We start from the raw sequence: 12539 nt of genomic DNA, 5'->3' as shown, positions 1-12539 counted from the left end.
TATTATCAAGTCCCACAGCCTTATTTACATCTAGTTTACTCAACTCCCCAAACACCTCTTGCTCACTTACAGTCAGTCTCTCCTCCCCATCATCAACTGCTCTTAATCTCTCCATGAAGTCACATTCACAAGATTGAAAGATCTTTATGAACTGCTCATTAAGTATCTCCACCACACATTCTGCAACAGCTGTCTTTATACCATTTCCTCCAATCAATGTCATCCTTCCATAATCATTCTTTCTTTTGCTGGCTACATATCGAAAGAACTCCCTAGGATTCTTTTTAGCTTCATTAGCTAACTGCTGTTCATACCTCTCTTTAGCTACTCTCACTAACCAAGTCACCCTCCTTGCCTGGTCTTTGTAGACCTCATGAAATTGGTTACTTCCACTTCTCTTATGCTGCCTCCACAATGCCCTTTTTCTCTGTATTGCATGCTTAATCTCTTTATTCATCCATCTCACACCTACCTTATTTAACCTTCTCACCCATGGTATACATTTAGACATTGCATCTACTAAATATTTTTTGAAAATCCCCAAGCTGAATTGATCTCTTTTCCAGCTAACTCCTCATTCCATGCTACACCTGCAAGCTGAGCTCTTCATAATAAACCCCCTTGTAGTTCCACATATACCCTTTTTTCACAGGCTACATATTCCTTATCTCTCCTAAAGACAAATATCCTCCTTTTTCTAATCCTGGCATTTACTGAAGCTCCTACTCTTGTGGCTTAAATTATGGACAGACTGGCCATTCTGTACAAATACATCTTGAAGAATATCAAGAATATATTTCACATGGTGTTGGTGTAGATTAGGGTTTCTCAAACTGCGTTCCGCGGAAGGTGAATAGGTGTTCCGTGAGAAGTTCTAGAATTTGTAATTTTAGTTTTCTAAGCATTTTTCATGAATAAAAATTTTATAGTAGAAATATTCTGAGGAGAATAATATTCATAAATATGTCGAAAAGCTCAGACCCAGAACACCTAATAACATCTCTGTATCATTCATTTTCACACATCGAAATATTTCAACAATTGAGAAAGAGAATACCGCCGTTGATGACCGATCATAAAAATTGCCTGCAAGCCGATTACAACAATGGGCTGCGTGTTCTCAAAACTGAACGAAATAACATCTGTGTTGCAAATGTCAGTGACCAATCAGGAAGGAAGTATAAAGAAAATTTTTCCACTGAAATTGAAGATCAAGGTAGTCTGTATCCGGTTTTCAAATCTATTCTACTGAATACTTTCTTCGCAAGTTCGTATTGCAGTGTGTTAGTGCTTGTTCTGAAACTGGAGTGCTGTGATTTTTTAAAAAGTAATAGGAATACAGATTTAAATTCTAATATGAATAAGAGACAAGGAATTTTTTTTTAATTTGTATTAAGAAATCTCTTATTGAAGGTGTTTGTGATAGAACAGATAGTGAGTCATCCACCTCAAGACTACAAAGATCTCCAGGATGTGCAAAAGGAGGGAAAAATGACCAGCACCAGGAGAAAAAGTCTGCATTCATTCGTAAGTACTTATAATAATATTATAAATTTTTGGTGATCAGAATGGGATATGTCAATGAAAATGAGCACAAATTAATTTAATGATGGTTTAATTGATGTTTAATTAATTATTAATTATCAATTATTAATAAAATTATTAATAATTATTAATACATTACAAAATAACCAAGGTGTTCCGTGAAAATTTCAGGATTTATGAAGTGTTCCGTCGTAGAAAAAGTTTGAGAAACCCTGGTGTAGATGATGAAAGTAGCTGGTGGATTGAGTGGTGGAGATGGAGAGTTGTGGAGTAGGTCCCTCCCTTGATGAGTCTTTGGACTCACTGGAGGTGTCACGTTATGTAATTAAAGAACACAATAAATCCGGTTTAGCAAGCCACATGTTAGTTACAAAACTAATATGTTACATAAAAAGCTATTTTCTTCTGGAAAGACTGTACCCAGAAAGCTGTGAAGTTTTCTGGGTACAGTCTTTCCAGAAGAAGCCCTAACAAAAACAAATACCTTAAACCTTCTCAATTTTAGGAAGTTATATTCACTAATACTCAACATTCATGTATTCTGTAAATTGTAATTAATTGTTTCTATTTAAAAATGTTTTATTAACTAATTATTTTATTGTAATTTATTTTTGGATATCTATTAATGCAGATGGAACTATTATCCTGCAGCCAATAGTGAATATTATATCACACACTTTCAACTGAACTGATGTTCTCTTTTTGTGATCAATTTCCTATAATTGTATAGAAAAGGGCTATGAAACATACCAAAAATTCTACAAAGAAAAAGATTTAAATTAATGTAAGTGATTCCATTATTAGTTATAATGATATAATTTTTATGCTCTTATGATCTCACATAAGAGTACAAAAACTGCTATAAACTGAGTAACAAAACTGCTACAAACTGACAATACGAGGTGTAGCTATTAGATAATGAGACTAGGCAGCTGTGAATCGTGTACTCGTAGCAGTGAGATGCGCTTGAGTCGTGAATGACCTTGAAGGTTCTAGAAGCAGTCGAGATAAGTATTGTTCACTGTAGCTTGTAGTTAGTCTGAAGGCAGTTATAAAAGAAACGTGTGAAGTCGCTTTGCCGGAATAATGTCTAACATTAAACTCGAGCAATTGGTTGAATGGATATGGTCAGACAGTTAACCAACATTATTATCTTGAGGTTCTGGCCAAGCTGAGAGAACAAGTAAGGAAGAAGAGACCCGATCAACACTTGGATTCTCCATCAGGACAATGCTCCAGCCCATAGTGCACTGTCTATAAAGCAGTATCTGGATGATAAGAAGATCCCAGTGTTGAACCATCCACCTTACTCGCCACACTTAGCTCCATGCGACTTTTACCTTTTTCCAAAGTTGAAATCCACATTGAAGGGCACCCATTTTCAGCCAGTGGATGAGGTAAAGGAGAAAACGGCAGTGCTACTGAAGCAGATAACACCTGATGACTTGCAGAACTGCTTCCAACAATGGAAAATTCATATGCAACAATGTATAGATAGAGGTGGGGAGTATATTGAAGGGGATAACAATTAAGTTGTACAATTGTAATAATAAACCACATTTTTGTAATAATAAACCAGTCTCATTATTTAATAGCCACACCTTGTATTTTCCTTCTGTTTTCCCAGTCAATTCATTCTTCACTTAAAGAGAGATATAAAATATCATGCATATGTTCTTGATAAAGTTGATATGTGTGTGTGTTTTTACTCAACCCAATGCTTGGTGAGGTAGCAATGTTACATTACTAGGGAGTTATTATAGAATAAGGTGGTTTCCAGACAAACTGGGGCCTGTTTGTCTGTTTTCATGAACAAAATATCAGAGTTTCCAGGAGAAAAAGAAGCCCCCCCACCTCCATCTGGGACTGGCTAACTCACCTTCGATTGAAAAAAAACTCTGATAAAGGTTCTTCATATCATAGACAGCATTCGAACACAAGTGTTTCCAACTAAAGAGCTCTGTTGAAACGAACTAAGTTATGGGAGGCTCTCTAAAGTGGATATAAAGCATACATATTGTTAATTTGTGATGATTTAAAAGTTCTCTCTTATTCTGCATATTTCTGGAGTAGCAATTTGTTATATGAAAATGTTTCCCCTATCTTCAATGGAATAGTAGAGATCTTAAACAACACAGGATAAAAATTAGAAATAAAAATCTTCATTCCAGGATAAGAAAACTCCATAAAAGCTTAATGGGTGCAAATCAAGTTTTCTTAAAGCCACTTTATATAAAATTAGGGATCACAAAACAATTTGTCAGGATAATAGACAGGAATGGTGAATGTTTTAATTATCTTTACTATAAGTTTTCTGCATTTTTTGAAATTCTTAAGGAATTACATCTATGAAAATTAAGTGTGGATTAACATTCCATGACCAGAACCCAAGAGGATATACAATGGCCACAACTCAAGAGAATGCATGGCCTAATTTCAAAAATAGAACAGAATAGAAAAAAAAAAATCTTGGTATGACAAAATTATGATTCCAAGGTCATAATAATAAGTAGCAGAAAAAGAGAGAATAACAAAAACAAAAATTACTAAAGGAATTTATAGGATAGATGCAAGAGTATTTTTCCATCACATTGTACAAGGAGAAAGAAAATACAGAGCCCTTTCTAGTAAATGAAATGACAGTGTGGTTAGCTAGTATCTAAGGACTAGATTTTTCACATGGTAAGTGGTAAATTAGTATAGTAGTTGCAAAAAAACAATGTGAAAGTTAGTGGGGTTACTCATAAGTCTTAGAATTCTTTCAGAAGTGTTTGAATAATAGTAATAATAATTCACATATTACTGCTTACACTTACCTTTCCTAAATGAGGAAAATCAAACAAGTAGGACATAATTTTCTAAATAAAAGAAAATAATTTCATCATTATAGCACTTATAGAGATATGCTCTGGGATAAAAAAAAAGAAAAGAAAAAAAGTCAAATACTCAAAGAATTCATCACAAATTAGTTAAATACAATAAATGAATAACTGACAACTGTATTTCATTACATTCTAAAATACTGACTAGTTTTATATTCTCACTATATAAAGCTTGGAAAACAATTATTATTATTATTATTATTATTATTACTAGATGCTTCCAAGGAGTCATTAGATTCATTGTTGGAGGGCATGCTATAACTCACTGTCTCCTTACTTAATCCTCCAACTACACAAACTGTGACTACCATACACACACAACGGCATCTACCACCCATCACCAATAGCATTTTTTGTCTGTAAACTGTGTATGTATGTATGTATGTTGGCTGATTTACCTGTCTGTGGGAAAAAACTGAGTTTTCAGGAGGAAAAAACCCTCCTTCTTCTGTATGACATTCAACAAAGCCATTTTATAAGTATACCTACAGAACTCTGTGGAGTCAAAGACTCATTGTAGGAGGTCCCTCTGTCTCTCACACACACACACACACACACACCGATCACCAAAATGTCTTAAATATATTTACATTCTATGCAGTCACAGGCACTGCACTCTAATGATTCACCACTCTCCATGAAAAAAATCTTGCCAATCACTCCCTTGCTTGCACCCTCATTATACACCTTTCAGAGATGACCTCTGGTCCTTCCACGTTTCATAAAAAACCTCTCCAACATTAATCTGATAAAATATTTTCTTCTATTTTAAAAATTTCATATTTATTTATATAAGAAATATAAAATAACATCATTTTGAGATTGTCTCTTAATTTAATGATCATTGTCTTTCAATTTACAAAGAAGTTCAACAAAAGATATTATCATTACAATAATAATAAGGGTACTGCTGATGATAGTAGATGAATTGCAGCCAAAAAGAACAGGAGATAAGCAGGTGGTTGGCTGTTCATTTGAAGCAGTCTGGTGTCAGAACCAGGGCAATAAGACAAAATATACAGTTGATTGCTGCTATAGCCCAGGGGATTCAAGGGATGATCTGGAAGACATGCATCACCAAATTAGTACAATGAGTGTAGGCTGAGTGATTATTATGGTGGACTTCAACTATGGAGATATAGACTAGAAGGAAGAGAGATCACATGGCAGGAAGGAAATGGAATTTATAACCTACTGAGAGATAATTACTTGAGGCAGCATGTCTTGCACCCCTGGAGAGGACTCCAGGTGCAAGAGTATTGGAACTAGTCATAGGATCAGAACAACTATCCATAACTAAGGTGGCCACATTGCCTCCCATAGGGAAAAGGTGATCATGCAGTCTTGACCTGAGGAGATCGTAAAAAAATTAGGAATATTTTGTCAAGAATGGATATATGTGAAATTACAAGTCAGGTGATTATGACAAGCATAGGAGGATGCTTGAAGGTGTGCCATGGCATAAAAACTTTGCAAGGAAAATGTTATTAGTGCATGGAGATAGCAAAGGGGGCATCTAGAGGGAACAATATTAAATTGTATCCCTAAGTAAAGGAGGATTAATCAGAGTAGGAGTTAGACAGATGAGTAATATCATTAAGCTTCAGAAGAGGAAAATGCTGTGGAAAGTATATAAGGAGAAAACTGACCAGCAAACTCATGAACAATACAGAAGATCAGTCAAGAGGGGGGGGGTGACCAGTATGATAAGGAAAGCAAAATCAGATTATGAGAAGAAACTAACTGAGCAGGCCAAAGGAAATCCCAAGAGTTCTTTCACTATGTGGCAAGTAAGAGGGAAAATCACTATGGAAGAATAACCTTAATGACTACTGATGGTTATGAGGTGGCAGAAGCAGAAAAAATAGTGGAGTCACTGAGTGATCCACTTTGAAAAGGCATAACATCCAGATGAAGTTACTGCTGCAATATATGTGACAGAGACTGATGAACAGAGGTGGATGAACTGGAGGTTCACAGGATATTGCAGAATCTCAATGTGAATACAACAGTGGGATTAGATGGGATATCAGTACATATTTTGAGGGAATGTGTAAGGGAATTGGCAATGCCTCTGACTAGGCTCTTTAATTTTAGTCTCAGGTTAGAGTTCCAAGGTAGTGGAAAGAGGACAAAATAATTCCTTTGCATTAGGAAGGTTCTAAGACTGCAGTAGCAATTTATAGATCAATCAATATCTCAGGAGTGGTGGTAAAAGTGCTGTTAAAATTGTTCAAAAAGAGAATTCAGGAATGGGCAGATTAGGAATATGATTACTATATGAGGGGTAACATGAAGAATCAGTCATGCCTTAGTAATTTACTAACTTTTTATAATTAAGTGACAGTTGAGTCAGATAAGGGCTACATGATGATGATGCTGGATTTTGCAAAGGCATTTGACCAAATATCACATGGAACTTTGGGAGAAAAAATTAGAATAAATGAAAATGGCACTGGTTATGTGGATAAAAGGATGGCTGTTGGACAGATATCAAAAAGTGGAATACAGAGGAACAGAATCCAGGTGAAAGCTGGTGACTAATGATGTGGTGCAAGGCTCAGTGCTAGGACCACTACTATTTCATTTGTACATAAATGATATAGGAAATAATATGAAAGAAAATATTCAGTTGTTTGCTGATGATTAGGTAGAGTAATAGTGAATCAAAGTGATGTGGTGAGTTTGAAGGATGATTTAAAGGCGATCAGCATAAGCAAAAGATAATGGACATCAGCTTAATGTGGAAAAATGTAAAGTTATGCATTTTGGGATATATAGATTACAAACTGTGTACCACATTGATGAAAATGTACTCCAGGAAATAAATGAAGCTGGGATGGGATGGTGATGGTGACAGAGTTGAGGTTTAGAGGACATATTGCTGAGATACCTCATGATTACTTGGCTCATGATTATGGACATGTATAATGCTATGCATTATGGGAAGGGACACTACCTAAACCGGTGTCAACCTTTATTGATGACTCATCACTGAGAGTCAGACCCAGAGGTGATACCAAAGTTGAAGTATTGCAGAAGTCATATTTCCTCCCAGTGATGAGACCTCAATAAAGGTCGACACCAGTCTGGGTAGTGACCTTCCCATAATTAATACATAGCATTATACATGTCCATAAGGATATGTAATTTGCATTGTGGGATACTAAGGCAAGCGATGTGAAGTCATTAGCTTTTACATACGAGTTGCCCAGTCCTGAAATTACTCCAGGTGCAAACTTTGTTTGCTTACACTTGAACAAAGGATTAAACCAAGAATATAATTTCTTGGCATCTGTAATTTATAGTTTTTCCAAGTGGAAAAACTTCCAACAAGCATCACATTATTATCAGACATAAATAGTTGAATATCTCCTTATATTCCAGTGTCAATATCATTCACATAAAGATTGAACAATAATGATTCCAGTACCAAACCCAGTGGAACTACACTTCCAGCCTTATTACTCCCTGATGAACCTGCGTAACTCAGTTGGTATAGACCAGTGTTTCTCAACCTGTGGTCCACAGACCACAGGTGGTCTGCGACAATGGGACAGGTGGTCCGCAGGCAGACTTAAATTAATTAAATAAATATATTTTTTTTAACTATCTAATCAAATTAAAGAATAAGTAAAAATTATCGAAATCAAATGGAGACTTAAAAAACAACAAGAAATATCATCAGAATGTTCAAACTTGGAAGCAATAAAACTATATTGTTGTTCACTTTACCCTTTTTATTATTTGTCATTCTGCTGCTAATTTGTAGAGGCAGAATAACAAAAATAAAAGAGGGGTGAAATGAACAATAATATAGTTTTATTGCTTCTGCCTTCCCTTGCTGTTTTGTCAGATTTGAAGAGAACATGTGTTATCCACATTTCAACCAATGGCTTGTTGTTTATTGATTTTTATTCTTAAAGGTTTCCCTCCTTCAACCAAGGCTCAGTATATCTTCAGAAGTGCTAAGTGATACTTGGACAAAGTGTTTGCTGAGTTAACCCCAGTATTATATATTTTTTGGAAATGTTTTTTAATAATGGAAAAGTGGCTTAGAACTAGGACTTTGAAAAGAAAAGAAATTGAAACAGGTGATGCTAACCCTAATTGTGATACAAGTGTTGAAACAGCGAGTAAATCTGATATAATATTTGCTTACATTTGAATGAGGAAGGATGTAGGCATCTGGAGAGATTGCTGTTCTGAATGAGTCAGTGTGTCCCAGGGAGGATGATAGCAGGGGTGGCCTCTTGTGGGAATGGATATGTGGGAGAAGGGAGACAACATCAGGTGACACTGAGCCCAGTGGAGTCTAGAAGGGATAATGCTGGGTATAGAAATAATGGCATTTATATGCTTTATACTAATGTCAGGAATATCTGGAATAAGGGAGAGGAATTGGTGGTGCAGATAGCATCAGCCTGGCCAAAAGTTATTGGGATGACTGAGACGTGGTTGACAGAAAGGGATATAATAACAGGAATAGAAGTCACTGGGTACAGCATTTTTCGTCAGGATAGGAGGGGAAAGCGTGGTGGTGGGGTACTGCTTATGATAAGTGATGAACTATGTCCTCTAAGAGCGGAGGCATTTAGAAGGAAGTGAGACAAATGATTTTGAGAGAATATGGTGCGAGGTAGAGGTAGGCAAGACAGGATATTTAGTGGGGTGTTGCTACAGACTCAGGAGCACAGAGATGGGGACCAGGAGATGTTTAGACAGTTAAGTTTGGCAATTGCAAGAAGAATGATTGTAATGGGAGATTTTAACTACAGTAGTATAAATTAGAGAGAGGAAGATGCATGTAGCAATAGGGGAATGGAATTTCTAAAATTCTTGAGGGACAAATGTCTTAGGCAACATGTAACAGAGGGAACAAGAGGTTCAAGAGTTTTGGATTTGGTTAAAGCATCAGAAAAGTTGATAATAACTGAGATGACATCTCTCCCACCAGTTGGAGAGAGAGTAACCATATGGTTTTGACTTGGAAAATGAATAGACATGCAGGAGTATCAAAGAGACAGGAACTTATGTGGAATTATAACGCAGGCGATTATAATAGTCTTAGATGTCAACATCGGGAAGTTTCATGGAGGGAGGAATTGGAAGGCCGGGATATCATTAGTGCATGGGAAATTGTGAAAAAATATTTATTAGCAGCAATGGTAAGTTGTATACCACGAGTGAAGAAGAGGGCACAATTTGGAGTAAAGTGGATGACAAACAATATTAAACAGGAATTGCATATGAAAACGAGGCTATGGAAGAGATATAAGGAGACAGGTGAAGAGAAGATGCATGAAGAATATAAGACACAGGCCAGAAGAGTGACTAGTGTGGTAAGGAAAGCGAAACTGGAATATGAGAGGAGATTGGCCCTAAGATCCAAAGAAAATCCTAGGGAATTTTTTAGCTATGTCAGATTGGTCAACTGGATTCAGGATTGGCTGTCTGATAGGTATCAGAGAGTTGTGTATGGTGGGACACTCTCAAGGAGGCAGAAGGTTATAAGTGGGGTCCCACAGGGCTCAGTACTAGGACCTATATTGTTTAACCTGTATATCGATGACATTGCCAGTGGATTGCAAGGGGATATTCAGTTGTTTGCGGATGATGTGAAGGTGGGAAGGATTATTAGTAATAGTGCAGATGTGGTAGCCCTGCAAGAGGATTTGAATAAGCTAGATAGATGGGCAAATGAATGGCGATTTTGGTTTAATGCAGCAAAATGTAAGGTTTTGAGGTTTGGGAAACATCGATGGATGTTGCATTCTCCATGGGAGAAGTTATACTGGAGGAAGTAGGGGAGACAAGAGATCTGGGGTTGATGATTGATAGAAACCTGAAATTTAGGGGACATATTGCAAAGGTGGTGAAGGTAACACAGAGGATTGCTGCAATTATGAGAAGGACACTGACCTGCAGAGATAAAAGGGTTATCATTCCGTTGTATAAGTCTCTGATCAGACTACACTTAGACTATTCCCAGGATTTGAAGGGGATAAATTAACTGTGGAAAGGATACAAAGACAGATGACAAAGATGGTTTCAGGACTGTACAAGGATAGTTATGAGGATTGGCTGAGGGAATGTGGACTGCAGAGTTTGGTGGATATGAGAAGGAGAGGTGATATGAATGAGACTTTTAATCTATTGAGAGGTGGTTACAGGGTTGACACTGGGGAGTTCTTTTGCTTGGTTGAACAGCGGGAAGGAGTGATGACAAGAGGCCATCCCTGGAAGTTAAGAAAGGAAACTGTGAGCAAGAGGGTGAGGAGTGGTTTCTTTGTGTGGTTGAACCATGGAATGCATTGCCTGATGGAGTGGTGAGAGCAAGAACGGTCAATGAGTTTAAGGAGTGGTATGATAGACTGTGTTTCTTAAGGAGGACCTCCCCCTCGATGAATCTTGACAGACTTTATGTTCTTAGGAAGGACCCCCCACAATGAGTCTTTTGACTCCATGGAGGCCTGAATAATAATAATAATAATATTAAAGAAGAAGAAACAAGCAGTTCAAAGAAAAAATACAGTAGGAAATATAACAGTTCATATTTGGAATTCAGGTTTACTTGGTGCATGGAGATGAAAGTGAACAGAAACTTCAATGTGTTTTGTGTTATGAAGTGTTGTTAAACAAGTGCATGAAACCTGCAAAACTCCGACAGTATTTAGAAACTAAACATTGTGATGTGAAAAATAAGCTAATTGAATTTTTTCAACGATGCTTAGGGACATTAAATCATGGGAAAGATATAGTTTCTGGCATGGGTTCCATTAATAGCAAGGCACTGAAAGCATCCTATCTCTTAAGTTTGTGCTTAGTGAAAACCGAGAAACCTCATTCTATTGGGGAAAATCTGCTACTTCCAGCTATAAAAGATGTGGTAAAAATTATGTTTGGCAACAAGTTACTAAAAGATGTTGATTTAATTCCTCTTTCAAATGACACTGTTAGTCAGAATTAATGATATGGCAGGTGACGTAGAATCTCAGTTAATTGAAAGAGTTAAGAAGAGCCCTTATTATGCGTTACAAATAGATGAGACTACTGATGTTACAAGTGATGCGCAGTTAATATGCTACGTAAGATATGCACATGATAACAACATTCATGATGATATTCTGATTAATAGAACTTTGCCATCTCGAACAACTGGAGAAGAAATATTTCACACTCTCAATAATTACATAATACACAAAGGGATCCAGTGGGAAAAATGTATAGGCTTCTGTTCAGATGGAGCTCGCATCCTTACAGGCATAGTGGGGTTGTTTCTATGGTGAAGGAAGTAGCTTCGGATATGAATTGGGTACATTGTTTCATATATAGGGAAGCATTAGCCTCCAAAAGAATGCTACCAGAATTTAAAACTGTGCTATATAACGCTGTAAAGCTAGTTAATTTTATTAAAGCTCGACCGTTAAATAAAAGGTTATTTTCAGTGCTCTGCGATGAAATGGGCAGTGAATATATACAACTTTTGCTTCATTTTGAAATTTGCTGGCTTTCCAGGGGCAAAGTACTAACAAGGTTATTTCAATTAAGGGGCACAAAGTTTTATTATTTGTAAATGAACGTAATTCTGATTTTGCATCACTCCTTGTTGATGAAGCATGGTTATCAACACTATTCTATCTTTCAGACATTTTTTCGAAATTAAATGAACTAAATCTCTCCCTTCAGGAAAATTCTTTAACTGTTCTCGATGCCTATGACAAAATAAAGGTATTCGAGAAAAAACTGGTTTTATGGATTAATTATGTAAAAGACAGACAATTTGAACCTTTTACAACATTGGAATCCTTTTTAGTGGAAAATGATATTTTTGTTGATTCCGAGTTTCTGGAAAGGGTTTGTGACCACCTTAAAAATCTGAAACGGAACTTTGAAACATATTTTCCAAATAACTATTATAAGAAATTTCTGTGGGTACGCGATCCATTTCAGGCTTGCAGTCATGAGAACGACCTTTCATTAATGAAAAAAGAACAGTTAATTGAGCTTTCAAGTGACAGTGGACTTAAAATGCAATTCTGTGATCTTGGTTTGGCTTGATTTTGGATCTCGCCTTCAGTGAAATTCCTGAATTATCTGAAGAAGCTTGAA

The 12539-nt window shown here is 36.4% G+C and overlaps 1 protein-coding gene across 7 annotated transcripts in view; it reads right to left on the bottom strand.

Annotated features, from left to right (window-relative positions):
• Nt5b (5' nucleotidase B) overlaps positions 1-12539 on the bottom strand; it is a 580494-nt gene that overhangs the window by 173893 nt on the left and 394062 nt on the right. For all 7 annotated transcript variants that reach the window (XM_090391852.1, XM_090391851.1, XM_090391857.1 and 4 more), the window contains one exon: positions 4362-4403. In XM_090391852.1, the coding sequence (XP_090247978.1) occupies positions 4362-4403 (42 nt within the window). The remainder of the gene's footprint in view (positions 1-4361; positions 4404-12539) is intronic.

The sequence above is a fragment of the Typopeltis vanoorti genome, chromosome 4 (genome assembly GCF_054136105.1).
Source record: "Typopeltis vanoorti isolate ZY-2024b chromosome 4, IOZ_Tvanoo_1.0, whole genome shotgun sequence".
NCBI classification, from domain to species: domain Eukaryota; kingdom Metazoa; phylum Arthropoda; class Arachnida; order Uropygi; family Thelyphonidae; genus Typopeltis; species Typopeltis vanoorti.
Note: the sequence above shows the minus strand (reverse complement) of the source record. Positions and strands in the feature narration are given on the sequence as shown.